Here is a 21,938-nt window from a genome sequence, read left to right on the forward strand (position 1 = left end):
TAGGTTGTGATTTTAACTGGATTTTGTGAGGAGGAGAATCCTCATCCCATCCTACATGATTTTTATATAAAGCAGGTGCTAAGGCCACTGCCCACTTTCTAGCAAGTGTGTATTTTTTATGAATCGGGATTTGATTCGAGAAGGCAGGCATAATTACTTCTTCGCCATGAGGGCACTCCCTGACAAACTCTGGTGGCCAGTCTTTTTCAGCTAGAAGGATATCATAGCCCTTGGAGAGGTTATCCCAAAATAGTTCCCTTATTTTCCTAGTCTTATCTCCCTCTATACGTAATGTTATCTCGTATATCTTGTGGGGCTTGCTAACTCTGGTGTCTGCAGTTTCCACTTGAAGGTATTCATTCGTGTCCACTGTCTCCAGATGATTCATAAGGACTTTGCGAGCTATGCTCACCTCTGCTGCGCTGTCTAGCATTGTCTGAGCCCATTCTCCGTTTTTCAGTTGTGTCCTCAGTATTCTCGGCATTTTTAACTACCTTGATACTGGCTACCTTCTTTTTTGGAAATTGTAATTTCTTTTTTAGTTGAGCAGGTTCCTTGTCTTTGGACTTGGCGTGCTCTTCTCTTTGTTCTGATCGTCCTCTTCTTTCCGATTTCTGCGAGGAATTCTGAAAAGATTGAGAGGGACGTGTATCAATGTCTTGATATCTATCAGGTTTTTTAATATTATCCCTATTTCTAAGGTTATATCTATTCCCAGAGGGGTCACTCTGCGGTGACCTCTGTCTTCGGTTTGGAGATTTCTCCCTTCGCCTAGGAGACCTTCCTCGGGACTGGAATTTCTTTTCTTTTGGATTGGATTGTTTGTTTCCATCCCAGTTCTTTTTTGGTGAATTATTATTAAAAAATATTTTTTCTGGACTTTCAGTCAGTTGCGGTTTTACTGGTATTCCACCTAAACTATCTCTACCTAGTTCCTCATAGGATTTTTCTATGATTCTGGCAATTTCAGCTGGTTGGTCTGCTATATCTGTCTCTTTTAACCTCTGGCGGATTGCCACGTTTGCTGCTTCACCTTTTATGTTGGCTAATAATATAGCCGAGACCTGCTTCAAGTCTTTCAGTAATTTCATACCAAGAGTTAAAGCTGGTTCTGGACCGTATTCATCTTGAATTTGTTTTAGCACATCTGGTATCACCGAAATGGATGGAACACCGTGCGTTTTTGTGTAGATGGAAGCAAAGACTGTACCCCAAGTGTCACAGTCCTCTATGTGTGGTGCGATTCCCATTGGGAGACATATAGTCAGAATCCTGTGTTTTTCTATCGAGGTGGTGTCAGGAAACACCGCCTCTATTTGGGTGATTTTCTGTGCCAACCAGAATGGTATCTGTTCCCGTTTAGCCAGAACTTTACCTAGGCAGGATTGGATGTTCTGTGGTGTAATTTTATTTGTGTTCCCCTGGTGAGGGGTCAGCTGTGGAAGTTTAATCGCTGGCTGAATTGTTGAAGTCCGCATTACATACTGAACTAATTGTCTATGAATTTTTAGTAATTGTTTTAGCTGTATTAACAGCTCTCCTGTAGACATTCCTTCGATGTCTGGGTGTGGTGTGTATCCGGCCAAGACCGGCCACGTTGCTCCTGGTCTACCTAAAGGACCGAGCCTTGTAATGTGATTGTTATGTTTTAGGGCGCCATCAAATAAGAGCAAATGCTCTTGGAATTTGAGTGGTACTTCCACCTCCTCGAAAGGAGTGTACTCATTAGGAGGTTCCTCTATTTTGTAATAGTGGAAGTACTTTGTTACAGCATTTGCTGCTGGAAAATGTATCCATGAATAGTATACCTCTGTCTGCCGATATTCGTGTGCCTCAATTACGAATATGACTGTGCCACCTCTAGGTGTCAGTCCATTTTCTATAAGTTTTAGAGTTATAGATTTTCTTTTGATGACCGGAATGAGTATTATATCCGCGTCTGCTGCTTGCATGGTAGCATCAGCATCTGCGATTTCAGTTGCTAATCTAACTGCCTCTCTTTCTTCATCACTTTCTGACATTTTACTGTTAGAAAGGTTATTTTGTTTATTTGCAGATCAGGTTTCTCAATGGAATAAAGATTAGATGCACAATATTTTGGAACAGTGTATCCTTCAACGTTGACTAAACCAAGAACCTTACATAGGAGTTCCCTCCTGCGAGGTTTTGGAGGATATTACCTTTCACCCACTCCAGACGTCTTTGGAGTATTTGGGAAAAGGGGTCTGAGTGAGAAAGCACGACTGAGTTACTCTAAATGTCTTACGTTAGTTTTATCGCCCTTTCCAAACGCGTTGGGCGCCATGTAGTGTAGTTCCTATTTTCCAAATAGGCTCTGCGCATTGGAATAATACCTACAGCAGTAAAGGCCTAGACCAGACGTTAACTAGGTCTACTACTGTCGATACTAGACTTAAGTTTTGGGTTTGCCAGCGTAGCTCAGAGTTCGCTAGAAACTTTCTCGAATGTTCAAGGAGGAATTAACTTCCCTGATTAGACAAGAAGGGATTTAGTTTCTGACAACCATAGAACATGACAACTTTGCTCTCCCCTAATCAAGAGTCAATCTCGAGAGTCGTGTGAGCACAAGGCAATCATTTTACTCAGTCAGTACGTGCATTCTTAGTCTCATCAGATTGTAGAGAAAAGGAAGAGACGGGCGTGTTCAATAAAAAGGTGTTATTTATTGATCAGTCTCTTTTCTCGTACAAGAGAAATGGATCGATATTATTGCAATACTTATAGTTAAGTAAAGTGCATACATTAAAAGCAATAGTATAAAATAATACTGTAAAAACATTGATATGGTTTCTGAGCCATATGATGTTAAAAATGATTAAAATATATTTACATACACATATACATTTGACTAAACGTACTCAACTGGTGTTTCTAAATACGCCTACCCCGTGTACCTGACCTAAGTCTAATGCGTGGGCGGGAATAGAAAGTTACAGTTTAAGTTAAGTTTGTTTTTGCCAAGTGAATAACTAAAGAATTCTCTGTGAGGGGTTATTCAGTTCTGTACCTGGAATTTAGGATGAATGAGGAATGGTATCTCTTTCTCTGCTCTCGATATTCCAGGCTGCCTGCGAGGGCTGCCCAGAAGCGCCGGTGCTGGGTCTCTCGGCTTCAGATAGCAGCGCGTCTCTCAGCGCGTCAGGAAGGCGGGGCTGCTGCCAGCGGGGTCTGCTCCTGCTCTCGGCTTCGGCAAGTGTGGCTGCTCCGTCTCGTCACCACGCGTGTGTTTGCATAGGGCAAGATCGGCAATATTTATACCTTAAAGGTGCCGAGATTGACGTAAGGATGGACATAGATACGTCAATAAAGATGTCATACGACTAGCTCGTTAGCACATTCTTTACTAAAGTTCTCTGTGAAATCAAAACAATGGCCGCACGGATTTTCCAGGTTGTCATAGGTTTGATTTGTTATGAGAACGTCGTATGCCTTATCAGGGGCTGGAGGAATGTCGCTTGTCTAATTAGATCTCAAGCGTTATGACCTAATCAGATAACACGTTCCTGTGCCGTAGTGTGACTGCGTCAGATAACGGTATCTGCATCATGGGGGCTTTTCTTGCCTCATGGGCTGACTGTTAGTTAACTTGATAGTTAGTTTAACCAGAATAGGGTCAGGAATAGGGGGATTGATTCAGAACCTATAGGAATACATGACAGTGGAAAGGTTCTGGAGGATGAGGTACGCCATGCCTCCTCTGTCTAGAGTCATCCGTGGCAGTGATGAGGGCAGTTTTGTGCTGTGGTTGGCTCTGAAACCAGACTGTGTGGTGTTGAAGAGTTGGTAGTCTTTAAATTATTCGGGGAGGTGTTTGTTGATGATTTTCTATAAGACCCTGTCTAGGAATGGTAGCAGTGAGATCGAACTGCAGTTGTCGAGCATTGAAGGGTCAGCAGAGGGTTTCTTCAGCAGTGGGAGGACAGTTGCATTTTCAAGCATCTGGAAAGGTTGTGGAAAAGGTGGAGGCATTCAGAATGGGTGTGAGCATGGGAGCAGTGGTCCAATGGACTTCATGGTGGAGGCAGTTTCTCCTGGGGTAATAACGTCCATGTGGTTATCATTGATTCTTTGGCTAAGAAAAGGAGGCATTTAGTGCAGTCTGTGTGGTCTGGTGCCAGGCTGAAGTTGCTGTAAATGGTAATGATTAGGTTGCTGAAGAATTGAGAAAGATTGTTGCAGAGGCCCAGTCCACTTGGGCTGAATGTCTTTTTATTTTTTAAAGGAATTTTGCAGCTTAACCTTAGAATTTTACTTTATTCACCTTTTCTGTCCTTTTGCATTGTTGTGAATATGCTAGAAATATTTATTGTTGTGCCATCTGACACGATGATGTAATCTGTTTTCACAATTTTTTCTCTTAAAATGGTGCCTGGGGAATTGTGACTAAGGCTTTTGTTGTAACACATTAGCCTGTATTTGATACTTCCTGAAAAATAAAATAACCTTAAGTGCAAGAATCCTCAAGTGCTGCCTGTTAGTTATGGATTAAGTGATCTACGTGATAGCGCATTGCATCATCAGGATAATATATCAGTAGAGGTATTTGTCCCAACAATATACTTTGCAACCTGCAATAAAGCCACTTTTTCTATGTCTGCGCTTCTGAACTTTACTATTATTTATTTTGATGAAGGGTTTTAGGTATTGATTTTCTTAACATCATATTTCATTCCAGAGTCTGCTAGAGCCCTTCTCCAAGCTGCTCAGCTTCGTGCTTCAGAACGCCGTCTTCACTCTCTCCTATCTGGTGGAGCTGTGCGGATTATGCTACCGGGCCTTCACCAAGGTGATTATGCCTTTTGCAATCTTCTTTATTACCAGCTGGAAAAAAACAATTAATTCCTGTAAGTGAGAAAGTCAGAAGTTAAACCCTGCAATCGATGGGGAGTCTCAGGCGTGTCAGCAGTTTGTATGTGGTTTCGCTAATCAGTAATTACGTTGATGTAGTGTTTGATCAATAGTATTGATTAGTGCACTCTGGGTACAGACGAAGGCTGATTGTTTTTCAAAAACTACTGTACAACGGGATGACCTGAATCCTGAACAGCTCACTGCAGCAGTCTGTAGCCCGTGCACATTTTTGCCTCCTGCAGACAGAGAACATTCCCAAACTTCACATCTGTTTATGTCTGGAATGTTTGTTTATCTATCAATATTCGACATATCTGGACATGTGTGCAAAGGGCAGATTAGGAACCGAGTTTACAATTTACAAGCACTGTTCTTTTATTAACCTCTATAATTGAAGCACCATTGTGCGAAAGATGAGTGTTATCACAGGTGCTTTAGATTTGTATTGCACTTGCCAGTGATTGATTGTCTTTACAGCCTTGTAGCTTCTATCTGTGTAGGTAGTGGTTATTCAACAACATCTGTGTATCCATCGGACCACTCCAAATGCTGCTGCAATTTAGGAGTTGAAGTCTCACCCCTTTAAAGGACAACTCATCACAACCCGACTAGCTCTCCCATCACTTGCACTTGGACTTTTTACTTGTCTTTGACCCTGCTCTGCTTACTTTTGGCTAGGGTTGCATGTGATGAAGTACTGTATACATACGTACAAACTTACAGAGTCCACCTAGCTGGGAGACGACAGCGATTTGAACTATAATATGGACAAGAATTTGATTCAAATCATTGCAGTGAGTCAGATAACAGGTAAGCAGTAGTATGCAGGGAGCATAATGATCCCTCATGGTGCCTTCAGATTCCTGCTGAATGGCAAATAGGTTGGGACTTTGTCATGTCCTATGATGGTCTCATGTGTTGTAGGATTTATATTTTAAAACTGAGGTTTAGAATCCTACAGGTGTTGGTAAACGTCCAGGAGAAAGAAACAAAGAAAGGAAGTAGAGGTGTGGTTTTATGGCAGAGAGAGACAGAGGGAGGCAATGGCCCTCATTACAAGACTGTTGCAATGGAGGTATTTACTATTATCTCAGAGTGAGGTACTTACCACTTGTGATAAATATCTCCTATTCGAGTTATCAGCAGGAAAATGGGGCACAGCGTTTCCGAATCGGTTTTCTACGTACAAAGTTCTGCATGATTTGCCTTTTTTCCGGGCTTTTTTCCCTGATAAATTTTGTCAGGTTCCCTACTGCCAGAATTCATCAAGGGACTACTGCGAGGGTATGATAATTATCACTGAACTCGTAATTCCGATGACTGTGCAAGCATGTGTTTGAGCCTGGATCACAATTTAGCCCTTAACTCGTAATGAAGGTCAGAGTAGTAATTGTATGTAGTAGGCTTTGTCGAAGATATCATTTTTTAAATGCTCCTTGTAAAGACGTAGCTCTGCTTCTGGTGGAAAGTGGTTGACAATGAGTGCCTGACGTGGATCTTACAAACTGCTTGGGTTTGACCACGTCTTCAGTGCACCTCGAATTTCAGTCTGACCAGGTGGAAACACGAGTTAGATGTAAGGGTTTGAGCAGCTTAGTGTCTTGAAGAGTTTCTAGGGTTAGCCAGGGCTTGTGGAATGAAATGGATTCTTTGTTCAGTGTGGATCTAATGAAAGCCTTTGTGGATGGGTCAGATCAGTGGCTAGGAATGTCTCAGGCAAATTGCCTCACCCAATTGCCCTGGTTTGTAGTCAAAACTAGCCAATAATGGGGATGAAGTAAATTCCTTTCATCCTTGTGCAAAAGTTCGCTGCACTGTTGATAAGTCTCTGTTTGGGCAAGATATGATGGCAGCGTTTGAGTCTGCAGGACATTTTGAACTGAGTTGAATAAAAGGCAACATCTAATTTTATAAATACCAATACGTCCAACGTAAAGGAACAATGGGTAAATGCAATATAAAAACAGCAAATTGATGATGCCTGCAATACAGAAGACAATTAAGTTGAACATCCAGGTGACTGAAACACTATCTTGCATTTACTCGGCAGATTATGCCCAAATGTCTGACAGAGCATTTTACACAGGAATAGTTTTGTGAATTGCTGTGTTTGAAACTGCAAAATGTATTTTTTTTCATGTGGCCCTCTATATCCTCATGTTAATTCTTTCAAAGTCCACCAACCATCAAGCTGATACTAGAAATCAAGGAAGGTTGATGGTTAATCCATATAGGTGTATACGCCCCTATTTGTGAAATTCTAAGAAACCTTGATATCTGCCACTAAGGCTGACCAAAAAATTACTTTAACATTTGAGTTTTGAGAAATTCCACAGAAAGCACTTTAAACCTTCTGAAAGCAATTATTTAAGTAAAGTGAATGGTTGATGTCTGGTTCAAGCATTGGATCCAAGAACAATTGCGGGCTTCTTATATAGCAGAGGTTCCACGTGTCACCTTTAGCAATGCACAGCTTCCTGTGTTTCTACAACATAAATCCCACCATGATATTGTAATCAGTGATGAAAAAAAAGTCCATCACTACTAGCTAACATGATGGGTCGGCTGAACCATGAGTGGGACCCTAAGTGTCCACTTAGCAATACTGAATAATTAGGGAAATCGGAGTTAACACTGAAAAGACTGATTCCCTGAGTACTTTCTAATCCCTGGCCGGATTTGTGCCCAGAAATTCGGCTGCTCTGCCAGAGCTTCCGTGGGGAAAATATACATGTCATGGGATTCCTCATAATCCTGGTGTGCCAGGTAATGCCTGTTCACAAGCTCTTCGGAGATTATGAACAACTTTGAAAAAGGTCCTAGGTGTTCAATGAAAACTTCAAATAAAAGTGATGATGTTGGACAGCCTTGCCTAGTTCCTCCATCAATTCAGCCTGTATGGCTGTTTTTTGTGGTTAGTAAATCAGAAAGAAACTCTTTAATTTGTTTAAAAGAGCCTAAGGGAAGGCATTCATCTGAGCTGGGTTTCCATGATTACCGAGAACTGTGGAACAGAAATAGGAGATTTGTGATGAAATATTTGATTAACCCATAATAATTCCCTTTTCCTCCTGGATTTTCAATATATAGGTTGATTAGTTGATTGAATTAATCAATTATGCCATATGGTAGAATGGAGGAAAGTATGGAGGTCCTTATGAAAATATGATATTACTCTATCTGGTAATCTACAGGTGTTTTTCAAAATAAGGGTGGATAACTTTTGAGGTGTATGTGTAAATATATTCTTTAAATGAGAAAGGTGATAAGAAGTTGCACTCTAAATCAACCCATAAGGCAATAGCCGAAGGAGGAAGTGATGCAATGGGTATACAACCTTTACAACGCAACTTTTACCACGACCTACCATTACCACGCATTTTTTTCAACGCAGGATCTATTACAACGCATACCATTACCACGCATGTATTTACAACGCAGGTACTTTTACAACGCATACCATTACAACGTAAGTATTGGTAAGTATATTATTTTATTAAAAATATTATTTGGTTTTTTTTGTAAAGGGGTATTTTTTGGGTTCAGGGTCAGTTTTGGGTTTTTGGGTAAAGGGGTATTTTTAGGGTTCAGGGTCAGTTTTCAGTTTTTGGGTAAAGGGGTATTTTTAGGGTTTAGGGTCAGTTTTCAGTTTTTGGGTAAAGGGGTATTTTTAGGGTTCAGGGTCAGTTTTCAGTTTTTGGGTAAAGGGGTATTTTTAGGGTTCAGGGTCAGTTTTCAGTTTTTGGGTAAAGGGGTATTTTTAGGGTTTAGGGTCAGTTTTCAGTTTTTGGGTAAAGGGGTATTTTTAGGGTTTAGGGTCAGTTTTCAGTTTTTGGGTAAAGGGGTATTTTTAGGGTTCAGGGTCAGTTTTCAGTTTTTGGGTAAAGGGGTATTTTTAGGGTTCAGGGTCAGTTTTCAGTTTTTGGGTAAAGGGGTATTTTTAGGGTTTAGGGTCAGTTTTCAGTTTTTGGGTAAAGGGGTATTTTTAGGGTTCAGGGTCAGTTTTGGGTTTTTGGGTAAAGGGGTATTTTTAGGGTTCAGGGTCAGTTTTGGGTTTTTGGGTAAAAGGGTATTTTTAGGGTTCAGGGTCAGTTTTGGGTTTTTGGGTAAAAGGGGTATTTTTTGGGTTCAGGGTCAGTTTTGGGTTTTTGGGTAAAGGGGTATTTTTAGGGTTCAGGGTCAGTTTTGGGTTTCTGGGTAAAAGGGGTATTTTTTGGGTTCAGGGTCAGTTTTGGGTTTTTGGGTAAAAGGGTATTTTTAGGGTTCAGGGTCAGTTTTGGGTTTTTGGGTAAAAGGGGTATTTTTTGGGTTCAGGGTCAGTTTTGGGTTTTTGGGTAAAAGGGTATTTTTAGGGTTCAGGGTCAGTTTTGGGTTTTTGGGTAAAGGGGTATTTTTAGGGTTCAGGGTCAGTTTTGGGTTTTTGGGTAAAAGGGGTATTTTTAGGGTTCAGGGTCAGTTTTGGGTTTTTGGGTAAAGGGGTATTTTTAGGGTTCAGGGTCAGTTTTGGGTTTTTGGGTAAAAGGGGTATTTTTTGGCTTCAGGGTCAGTTTTGGGTTTTTGGGTAAAAGGGTACAGTGTAAAAATTAAATATAATTAAATTTAAATTACATTAAATTAAATTGATTAAATTAAATTAAATTAATTAAATTAAATTAAATTAAATTAAATTAAATTACATTATATTAATTTTAATTAAATTAAATATTAAAAAATATTATATACTTACCAATACTTACGTTGTAATTGTATGCGTTGTAAAGGTATATGCGTTGTAAATACATGCGTGGTAATGGTATGCGTTGTCATGGATCCTGCGTTGTAAAAAATGCGTGGTAATGGTAGGCGTGGTAAAAGTATGCGTTGTAACGTCATACATCCGATGCAATGTATGGATTGTCTCAATAAAAATAAACGTTATGATATTTTGAGAATTCAGGGAAATTTCATCCACTGTCGTTCTTGGAGCGTTTCAAATTTGCTAAGGACCTACGTTGGCATTTTTTACACCAGAGAAAAGAGGAGAGTGTGTAGTATATTTTTAGGAAAAAACTTAAGAGGATATGAGTAATAGAATATTAGAAATGGTATACAGAATAGTGGGCACCAAAATAATTTTTATTGTTTCGAAACAGCCCCTCCACAAGAGATATAAGGGTTGTCAACAATTATCTAATGAGGTTAATTTATTAATTCAGTTATCCAGATTTTTATAGAGATGGGTGTTTTAAGGGATGAGGTGAATTGAAGGCCAAAATGTTTAATTTGCTGAAGTTTCCAATTGACATTAGAAGGTAAGAAATCAAGTGAATTTATTTTGAAGTAAAATTTCACATTTGTCCTTGTTCAATATATATTTAGATACTAAAGCATAGGTATTTACCTCAGATGAAAAAGCAGGGATCGAGACTGAGGGGATTACATAAATAGTAAAATATCTTCAGCATGCTCGTCCAGTTTACTTTGGTGAGTGTTATACAAAAAGTCATGTAAATCTGGGTTTTGTCTAAGGCAAGTTAAAAATGATTCTAAGGCTAGATTAAACAGAAAAGGGGGAAAGAGGATATCCCAGGCCCACTCCCCTACTCAAAGTAAAATAAGGAAAAGTCAACCCATGTGGGTAGACAGCTGCTCAAGAGGAGGTAAAAAGAAGTCAGATGAGGTTAGTTATTTTGGGGCCAAAACTGAACAAATTATGGGTATTAAACAAAAATCTCCATTTTACACGATCAAAGGCCTTCTCAGCATCTAAGTGTTCATTGATAGTTGTGGATTTGTAAAGGATATCGAAGAGCAGTCTGGTTTTATCTGAAATGTATCTTCCTTTGACAAAACCTGATTGTTTCATTCCTAAAAGTATCAGAATGAAGGGTTTTTAATGCAAGGCCAAAGCTTTTAAAAAAATGTTATGGCTCATATTGACAAAAGATATAGGTCTATAGTTTTTACAGTAATACATTTTTTTCCTTCCTTTGGGATAAGGCAAATAAGAAGGAGCCTGATGATGTAGAAGAATGAGAAAATGACTCAATAAAGACAAGTAGCTTGGGGAGAAGTAGTTTAGAGAAATGTGCTTAAAATTCTGCTATACAACCATCCAGCATGGAGCTTTATCTTTTTTTGATGTGAATGATGCAGTGTGAAGATCTGTTTGCTTGATATCTGAATGTAGGGGAGAAAAACCTAACCTTGGAGCAAGAGACTTTTGTATAGAGGATAGATAATGTAGAATGTCAGAGTCAGAAGGTGAATAGTCTGGTGCAGGGGTCTCCAATCTATTCTGCAATAAGAGCTACTTCTGATCAGTGAAAATTGTTGTGAGCTACTGAAAGCCAAGTAACTTGTGCATTTTTACCAGACACCCCCTCGCCCAGCTTCATCTACTTTAAACCTAATGGCCATGGAACCCTATACTATGGCTTGAACAAAATACTGTGACTAGGAGTACTATGATAGGGCTACCATGTGCATCAATAAATGAATTGTCTGTGGGATGTATAAACGTGTGTGAATGAATGGGATGTATGTACATGGGGGACTGAGAGCCTGTGTTGTATGTACAAGACATACCTTTCGCCATTTCTGGCAACGTTACATGTACAACACAAACATCAATTAAATAAGAGAAATTTTTCTGCACTTGACGAAATATTTTTCTGCACTTTAAATCTCTCCCATTTAAAAAATTGGCTGTATTTTTTCTAAATATGGCAGCATGTTTACCAGCCACTGGGAGCAATATGACTGCCAGGTGTAAATGAGACACTTTTGAATGGGAGAAGATTCAACTGAAGAGTTAACTTTATGTTTACATGCATTACAAAAAACTCCCAGTGGTCTGTAGACATGGGGCCATATGTGTAACAGGAAAATACAGTCATTTGCTTAAATATGAGAAATAGTGAAGAAACATGCTTCATAAAACATTACGACTTAAAGTAGAGAAAATCGTTGGGACAATGTTTCATAGAAACATTTTTTTTCACTTTATATTTCTCCCATTTAAAAGAAAATGATTGTGATTTTCAGATATAAATGTGTCACTGTATCCACGAGCCTCTGGGAGCAAGATACCTGCTGTTTGTAAATGCAACACTTGAAAAGGGAGAAAATTATACAAAATAGTTAACTTAATCAATAAGTAAACTCTGCATTGTAATGTTCTCTCATTTAAAAGCATTTGGAAATATCGGTTTGTTCTCATGCTCCAATATTGAGTTGAGAATGACTTTTAATTAAGAGTTAAATACCTCAGTGTTTCAGTTCTGAACCTCTGTGACTCACATCGGCCATAAATCTGAGTAAAGCACTGCTTATTATCAGGCTCTGTTATCTACAGCCTGATAAAAATGTAAAATAAACATAGCCTTTCCTTAATTTAAAAGAAAAATGCAGCACTTACTGCAGTTCTTACTTAACTGCAGCCTGATAATGCAATAAAATGAACATAGCCTTTCCTTAACTTCAAAAGGAAAACACATCACTTACCTATTGCAGTTCTTATTTGAAAATGAACTCAAGGCTGGAAGCTATGCTGAAGGTTACTGGGAGCTGCTGGGAGCTGGTGATGGACTGGTTGAAGAAACCTGCTCTGTTCTATATACATTTTCATAAAAGAATTTAAACTGATTGAGGGTTTCAAAGTCTTTGTAATGGGAAGTATTGCTTTTATTTGTAATTGATTCAATGTGTAACTTACATTGTTTGGCTTGGAGATCATTTGCTAATAGCTTCCCTGATTTATTTTGACTACTGTAAAATTTAGCACTAAATTTAAGAAGTAATACAGCCTTAAAAAGTTGTTGTTGCTTAAATAATCTTCACATTTATATTCTAAGCACTTTCACCTTGTAATGGGAGTATAACAGAGCTTATTGACACATAGCTGGTTCCTCAGTTTCCATGATGATCCTCTCCTGAAGCTCCTCAGTCCCAAGGCATAGTTCTTGGATGTCTACACCTTTCACATTACCATCTTTTTTTACAGTTACATTCTCTTTGTTGATATGTTGCTGTCTATTTCCATGTATTTATTCAAGTCTATGTGTGTCTATCAAGGCAACACATTCTACTATTCTGGGTTCATATTTGGGATTTATGTGTCAATTTGTTGCATGGGTGTGTGTTTAAAGGATGTTTGTGAATTTAGTGTTGGGTTCAGGCTGGAATCAGAGGAGATGCCATAGGCGAATTCCATAATTTTACTAGCCTTTTTATCATGTTGAGGAAGATCCTTGGCAGGAACAGAAAAATATACTGGCAAACCTAAAGGGGCTTATTTAATAAACGTTCATGCAATGCAGGGCAGCAAGCAAAGTGGCTACACTGTGTTCATGAATGGGAGAGAGCTGAAGAGATCCATATCTGTCAATATGTGGTCTTCTTCAGTTCTCAGCCAGTGCTGGTGCATTTGAGGCTGCCCAGCGCCAATACAGGCATCCTTGCACCAAGGTGCAAGGGTGGCAGCATTATGGGGAGGATTGATTTTGTGCAGCAAGGCATCCCTTCCTGCAGAAAAGCAATCCTAAGAGGCAATTTCCACTATATGTGTGTGATGCAGAAGATGAAGATACAAGGAGAACTAAACATTTCTCCTTCCTTTACCATGGTTGAGGTGACGTACCATTTTTGTGCAATACCAGGTTCAATGATTTTCAGTAAATTTGGGATTGTGTCGAATTCCATGGGTGGATACATGGAAATGCCCATGCTCCACACACGGAACGCCACTAATAAATGTAATTCAACACAGCACAAGCCACTGTGTTGTGTTACTTTTCTTTACATAGTCATGCATGGCAGCACAAATCGCCCCTTGCATGCCTTTCTAAATCTTATTTAAGTCTTTGTTTTTCCTTTTGTTGACTTGCACGTTGATAGTATAATGAAACAACTTAGTAAATCCGAGCCAAAGTATTTTAGATATTTTCTAGCTCATTACCTGTGAAGTATTAAAAAACCCCACTTTGCCACACGACAGTTTGAGTTCCTTCAGTATACACGATGAAATCTCCTTCTGGAAAGACTGACTCTGTTGAAGTCTTGAAGCAATTGGTGCAATTGGTGTATCTGGGTAAGTCCAATAGCTCAGTTCCAAGGAGGCAAGCATGCTTCACTGATTACAACCTGTGCTCAATTATCAGCAATGCAATCCTCACAAAGAACTGAAATGTCTAGAAGACATTTTATTGAAAACATGCATTAAAAAAAAAAAAATGGGAAGCATCATTGAAGAAAAAATGGAGTTGGAGGAAGTCAACATTTATGGGTAAAATGAAAATATTATCTCTAAGCATTCAATGAAAAGTGCAGTTATTCTCATATTAAATGGAAACACCCATACCATCAAAATGTACTGGCCAGTTGTAAAGACTATATTTGTAGGGAACTGTTTCATTTTAACCATTGGTCTTCTGTGAAGTCAGTATCAGATCACACCACACGAATGATCCCTTCGCATATATTCCTACCATTCTGCCATTCTTCATCAATTTCCTAACTCATCTCTATATGGGTGTCTTATCATGCTTTGAACCACCATTGAACCCCAAATTTCCCTCCTAGTTCTGTTACTGTATAGGCGGTATCTCTTTTCCTCGATCTTTAATTCTTCTTGATGTTTGCATAGTATTCAGTTCCTAGATGTATGGGATAAAATAATGCAGATTTTTCCTAAGCATGCTGAATGAGAAGTATCTATTCACCTTTCCAGTTTTCACTTATTGAGGTCCTGTTTTTTTCTGTAGCTTTTCTCTAACTATAATGCCCTCTGAACCACTCCAAGATATTTCTCTCCAGTGGCCACTTCAATCATTCCTGCGCCCTGCAGTAACATGCTTGGCACTTCCTTGTCCAACCACACTGTCATTTTAAGGGGCTCCCAATGATGTGCATTAAATTGCAGAAATTAAGCATATTTCTCACCTTACCTGTTGCCATGGTCTTTAATTTCCATAACCGAAAATGATTGATATCTGACTATTCAGTTTCCTACATGCCAGCAGCAATGCATCTCGAGCTACTCAGCAACCCATTGGTAACGGAGATTATGAGCAGCAAGTCCATGGTCCTTTCATTTAATTACATTGCATTAGAGGGCAGAGGGGAGGCAGCAGTTTGTTTTCGACGCAAAAGTATTACACTGTTCAAGTAGTCTCTGCACTTACTCTGAGTAATCTCCCTGTTTTACATCTGGACTGGGATTTGCGTGGCTTTCTGTTTTCAGGACCTATCCAACTCATCATACTACACTTACACTTCTAACTTGGAATCCGCTTTGCAATGCCTCCCAATTTACTACTTTATTCTGTTCTCAAATGGATCCTAATACTTGAGTGCTTAACTCAAGAATCATTTCCAACCCTAAAAAAGCATGAACCAGTTTATTTGCACTGACTTACCAAGGGACCTGCAATTGCCCTTGTCATCTGCCATCCTTCATGCACAAGCCTCCATCAGCTTCGATAGTCATTTAGATGACGCTTGAAGGATCCTGCTGTAACAATGAAGGAAGCTATACAAGAGCAATCGCAGCTGCCATTGTGGTGTTTGTGATCTATTTAAATTTCTATAGAAAGAACTATTTGGTGACTATTCCTAGTAGAGTCAGGTTAGGGGTATAAGCAAGTGCCTTAGCCTAAAATACTGATTCATGGATGAATGGCTATTGAAAACGTATTTATGATTGTGTGGTTTCCAGCTGTATGCATTTTGCAGTGATTGATCCTCTAGGATGCTTTGCTATCTGAGATCCAAAGTCTCATAAATGTCTCTGCGGTTCTGATTTCTGGGCCTGCATTATCATTGCATGGTGCTTTTTCGAAGTTCCTGTATTTTTACGAAGGACTAAAATGGCAGCTCATGTTGCTAAGTGAAGTAAGACTCATGCATAAACAACACTTTAAAAATTGACTTATTGAGGCATCTGCCAAAGAGAAAAAACCTTGTTGATTGGTTCTCAATCACCTTCAGGACTAATTCATTGGATCCCTTTTCAGCAGCTATACCTAAAGGGAGCTATTGCTCAATATGTTTTGCAAGAATGTATCTAGAGCCTAATTATCCTTGTGGGAACTTCTAATCATGTTTGTTTTTCAATACCTCTTCATCTGGGCAAAGGCCTGCATATCTACCTCATCATTCATGTGCTTCTGTAAATGGAAGCCTTTCACCCCTGTACAACCACAATGGAAAAATGAGTACAACCTTATATCAGTTAACTCTAGTGGGCTGTATATTAATGTTATTAAAAGTGCTGTTGGGCACTGGTATGTGGACATAGTGACACACCACATCTATAAAGTCCCATGATGCCAAAGGCAAAAAGGTAATGCCACATAGATTTTGATGCTTACAGCGCCATGTCTGAAATCACTGTTGGAGGATGCAGTCAAAAAAGCATAGATAACTGTTACCCTTCAATGGCTTACTCCTTGGCCTGATGCCAAGAGTCTCCCTCTAGGAAGGTCATTATATGTCTGCTGTGGACGGTCAGGTTTCAGAACTCCTGCTCTTAGCCACACACAGACTGGAGAAAAACATGTGTGGGCCCTATTCACAGAATGAACTTAAGACTAAATCCTAAACCTACTACTATTTGGTATTCACAGAATGCACTTACTACTTTCGGGATTCATAGAGTGAACTTACTACTTTCGGGATTCACAGAATGAACTTACTACTTTCGGTATTCACAGAATAGATGTAAGACTACTAACTTTACGTCCGCACTCGGGCCGTAAATTCCGGCCCGGAGGTGGAGTTTCCGGCCCGGAGGCGGAGTTTCTGGCCTGGAGATGGAACCTGCAGCCCAGAGGCGGAGCTTGCAGCTTGGAGGTGGAGCTTCCGGCCCGGAGGCGGAGCTTGCGGCCCAAAGGTGGAGTTTTTAGCCACGGCTAAATACTCACCTCCGAGCCGGAAGCTCTGCCTCCAAGCCGCAAGCTCTGCCTCCGGGCCACAAGCTCCGCCCCCAAGCTTGAAGCTCCGCCTTAGGGCCGGAATTTCCGGCCCGATTGCGGACGTAAAGTTAGTAGTCTTAAATCTATTCTGTGAATACCGTGTCAGCAACAATTGCACTCTACCACTCATTCCACTATGAACTGAGTAAGGCCTCGGTTTAGATTACTCTAAGTGAATGTTTTGAGGTAATCACCTTTGAAGGCCTGCTCCATGACAAATTAGCAACCATGGGAAACTCATATCTATCTCCTCCAGAGTCTCCTTGGTACTTTCACTTTAGGCTTTCTGAACATGCTGGATACATACCACAAACAGACTCTTGCCCATATATTTTATGTCAAGACTGGGCAATCTACTGCACCATCATGAACTACATTTTACCTAACAAAGTTATGGAAGGAGAGAACAGTTAACAGCTTGAGAAGTTAATTGTCCCATTCACTCCTCCATGACTGACTGCAAATTATGTCATTCTGAGGAAAGAAGTCATATCTCTGCCAGTTATCAAAGAGGCCAACCAAAGGTGCTGATCTTACTCAAAAGGTCCAGGGGTACAGCACAGTGGATCTTGTACTGCTTAGATAATGTACAAGAAAATAAATATTTCTTTCATTCTAGAATGTGTTGTATGGTTCAATTTTGGGTTCTATAAAGTGCTCTTAGGCCCTGAGGCATCTGGCATGGATCCGAACAAGAGAAGATGCAGAGATAACAATAAGGTAAAAGTAATTATTTGCAGTAAAGCCAAGTTTTAAATTTTTCCCTAAAAATAAGGAGAACGAGGGCAGTTGTTGAATCAAGAGGAAGTTCATTCCAAATGAGTGCAGTGTTTTTCACAAAGCCTCTGCCACCCTAAGTAGTCAGTCTGTGTCGAGGCACAAAAACTGTTTTCATCAGACTGGAGGGGTCTATTAGGAGTATACCAGCAGAATTCATTTTTCAAATATTCAGGACCTGTACCGGCTAACCCATTATAGGCAATATATAAAGATTTAAAAGCAGCCCCCTTTCTCACTGGAAGCCAGTGGAGCTCATTCAACACTGGGGTAGCAGACTGGAATTTCTGCAGATTTTTAAGCATTCTAGCTGCGGAATTCTGTACAGTTTGCAATGTCTGTATAATATTCACTTGCAGACTGAGATAGAGGCTATTGCAGTAGTCAATCCGTAAAAGTACTAAAGCAATGACCACTGTTTTCAGAAGGTCATGAGGGATCAGATTTTTGATTTATTTTCTGCAAGTTTTTTTAAGATAAAAAAATGAAAAGATTACTGCGTTAACCTGATTCTTGAATGTTAATATATTGTCCAGTATGTTATGTTATGTTATGTTATTTATATTTCTAGAGCGCACAGCTGCCCCAGCAAAGGGGCGTCCTGGCGCTTTTGACAGGCACTGTAACATAACACACAATAAAAGAAGGGAAGACTATTCAGAGGCGGGAAACAAGAAGGTTTTGATCGCCTGCCTAAAGGCGAACAAGTCATTAAGAGCTCGGATGCACACCGGAAGCGAGTTCCATAGCTCTGCTGCGAGCACCCGGAATGAGCGGCCACCCATTCTGTTCAGTTTAAAGCGGGGGCAGACTGCCAAGTGGAGAGCCTCCGATCTCAAAGATCTCAGCGGGATGTAAGGAGTAAGTAAGTTGGCAAGTGCCGGCGGCGAAGAAGATTTCAGAATTTTAAAGGCCAGACACAGCGCCTTAAATTTGATCCGCTGTCTGACCGGAAGCCAGTGTAGGGCCAAGATGGTACCTGACACAGAACAGTGTCTGGGGAGGCCCACAATGGCTCGCGCCGCGGCATTTTGCACCCGTTGGAGCCTGGAGGCCTCCGCCTGATTCATCCCCAACATCAGCGAACTGCCGTAGTCCAGCCGAGATAATATCGACGCCTGGACCACAAGCTGTCTGGTGGGGGGATCAAAGTACTTTAAGACCGGCCTTATGCCCCGCAGGATACCATAACACGTGGCGGCCGTCTTCTTAGTGTGGTCCGTAAAAGTGAGCGCGGGGTCCAGCCAAATGCCTAGATTTTTCACTCCCGAAGCTGGAATCGGAGTAACTCCCAGCTCTGGTGGCCACCACTGGTTTCCCCATAGCTCCGCTTGCTTCCCCAACACCAACACCTCAGTTTTGGTGGCATTCAACTGGAGGCAGTTGGTGCGAAGCCAGCTTGCTACTGCCACAAGTCGCGCACGGAATCTGGGGCTTCCACCTCAAGGTCTCCACTAAGTGTCACCGCCAGCTGCGTGTCGTCAGCATATGAGGTCATCGTCAAACCCCACTGTTTGACGACCGCAGCTAACGGTTTCACATAGAGGTTGAACATTGTGGGGCTCAACGAGGAGCCCTGTGGGACTCCCAGCTCCAAGGGATAGATGGTAGATTGGCCTGGTGGTATTGCCACTTTAAAGGTTCGATCGGACAAAAATGATCGAAACCACTTGAGAGCAATGTCAGTGACTCCAGCTTCCTCTAAGCGTTGGATCAATATATGGTGGGACACAGTATCGAAAGCAGCGCTGAGATCTAATAGTAAAAGCGCTGCTGTAGGTCCAGAGTCAAGTACCTGGCGAAGATGTTCAATGATGTAAAGTAGTGCCGTCTCGGTACTGTGTCCAGGCCGGAAGCCATTCTGACTGGGATCCAGTATCTGATTGCGAGCCAGATGCTCAGACAGAACTGAGTTGACGTGGGCTTCCGTTACTTTAGATATCCAAGGCAATAGGGAGATAGGTCGGTAGTTTTCTGACAGCCGCGGGTCAGAGTTGGCCTTTTTTAGTATAGGAGTAACCACTGCCTGTTTCCAGGCGGTGGGTACCGTTCCATTGGACAGCGACATATTGATGAGATTCAATATGGGAGCTCGGCACAGCGGGGAAAGTGTGTTGATGAGAGCTGGCTTCAGCGGGTCCAGAGGAGAACCTGATTTAACCCTAAGGCTAAGTTTGTCAAAGATCTCAATGGACAGATCTGGTATAGTAGCCAGGGTCTCATACCCCAAAGACTCGGGGTCAATTACCTCTGGATTCGGCCGACATGGATCGAATCCTCGGTAAATTTTTTGCACTTTCTCCAGGAAAAAAGTGGCTAGGCTCTCACAATGGAAGTCTGTGCAGATCACCTCCGAGATAGCTCTTTTTTTCATAAGGTCCTTCAAGACCTTAAAGATCAGTTTAGATGGATTAGTACTGGTTGCAAATTCCTGAGCGTAAAATGCGGCCCGTGTTCTGCAGATGGCCCTGTGATAGAGCTTCAGATCGGCAAAATACCGGATTTTCAGAGCTGGGTCATAAGATCTTCTCCATTCCCTCTCTGTTTTCCGGCAAGATTTCTTCCGCTCGGCAAGGGACTCATTATACCAAGGGCTAGATGTTTTTGCCCTACCTTTCGACCACCGCAAAGGTATAAGGGAGTCAAGAGCCTCAGAGATCCAAATGCAGAACTGTTGGTAGCCTTGGTCCACGTTGACAAAGGCGCTCAAAGGTTTCTGTTCCAGTAAACTGTAAAAATCTTCAAGTTTGAGCTTATGCCAAAGCCTTTTTAGGATAGGCCTGTCCACTGATTTAAAAAGCTTATCGTGGATGGGACAAATGGCTTCCACTAGCAAATGATCCGTCCATCCCATCTGCATCGGGTCTGACATCTTCACCCCGTCAAGCGTGGAAAAAAAGGGGTCCAGAATATGGCCCCCTGAGTGGGTAGGAAGAGTAACAAGCTGGATGAGTTGGAGAGCTTCAAGATCCGCCAGCAGAGTGTATGAATCCTAAGTTCCTGACTTTATTCTTAGGGATAGACAGAGTCTCCATATTGTTGGGCCAGCATGTGTTATGGGCAAACAGCTTCACTTCCGTTATGGCTGAATTAAATTTGAGGCAGTTTTTCCCATCCAGTCGCTAACTGCGGACATACAGTTTCAAAAAGATTAATCAGTGCGTTGATTAGAATTGGAGAGGGATACTACCATCTGGGTGTCATCGGCATAGGAGACCAATGAGAACCCAAAAGGTGCTGCCAGCGGAGTAAAATAGATGTTGAACAATGTTGGGCTCAATGATGAGCCCTGGGGGACACCACATGGTAAAACATAGGATTCGAAAGTGTATTCATCAAGATGAACTGATTGAACTGTAGAGATCAGGAAGGATTTAAGTAAGGCAATCGCCTGGCCCTTAACTCCTAAAGCGCTTAGTCACATGAGGTTGACCGTGGTCGACCATATCAAACGTGGCGGAAGGGTGAAGTAAGACCAGGGCCACTCTTTTGCCACCATCCTAGGTTGCAAAAATCTCCTCCGTAGCAACTATAAGGGCAGTCTCAGTGCCATATCCACTGTGGAAACCGAATTGAGAGGAATCTAATGGATTGTTTTGCTCAATGACAGATGTTCATTCATTGCTTTTTCCACAAGTTTGGCTGGAAAAGGCAGCCTAGCTATAGGATGGTAGCTGTTGGTTTCTGGGGGATCAAGATTAGATTTTTTTTAAAGTGGCAAAACCGAAGCTTTCTTCCAGTCTTCAGGAAAAATCCCTGATTGAAACATGGTGTTAAAATTAGAAGCAGGCCATTTTGCCATAATATCTGGGACCATCTAAATTATGGAAGGGGTTCAGGGATCTAAGGGGGATCCTAAATTAGTGGTCAAGATCAATTGTGTGATTCTTTTCTCAGATAGCTTTGAAAATTCTCTCATAGACCTAGACTCCTCATCTGCATCGGTGCAGAAAAGGGCAGGCACTAGAACACACTGATTAGTAGTCAGAAAACTATCAGAAAATGTCCTGAACCTTCCTCTGAAAGAAGAATGTCAGGTAATTGCAAATATCAATCAATCAATCAATCAGTGACACTTATAAAGCGCGCTACATACCCGTAGGGTCTCAAGGCGCTGGGGAGGGGGGGTGCCGCTACTGCTCGAACAGCCAGGTCTTCAGCTTCTTCCTGAAGGAGAGGTGGTCTTGGGTCAGGCGCAGGTCGAACGGGAGGGAGTTCCAGGTCTTGGCGGCCAGGTAGGAGAAGGACCTTCCTCCTGTAGTCGCTCTTCGGATGCGGGGGACGGCGGCGAGGGCGTGGTTGGCTGATCGGAGGTGGCGTTTGGGAGCGTAGAAG

The 21,938-nt window shown here is 41.3% G+C and overlaps 1 protein-coding gene across 1 annotated transcript in view; it reads left to right on the top strand.

Annotated features, from left to right (window-relative positions):
* The window catches only part of UNC79 (unc-79 subunit of NALCN channel complex), a 641,854-nt gene that overhangs the window by 539,459 nt on the left and 80,457 nt on the right, over nt 1-21,938 (top strand). Inside the window, 1 exon segment of the mRNA XM_078660089.1 lies at nt 4,697-4,807. Within this exon segment, the coding sequence (XP_078516215.1) occupies nt 4,697-4,807 (111 nt within the window).

This window comes from Lissotriton helveticus, chromosome 9 (assembly GCF_964261635.1).
Source record: "Lissotriton helveticus chromosome 9, aLisHel1.1, whole genome shotgun sequence".
NCBI lineage: Eukaryota > Metazoa > Chordata > Amphibia > Caudata > Salamandridae > Lissotriton > Lissotriton helveticus.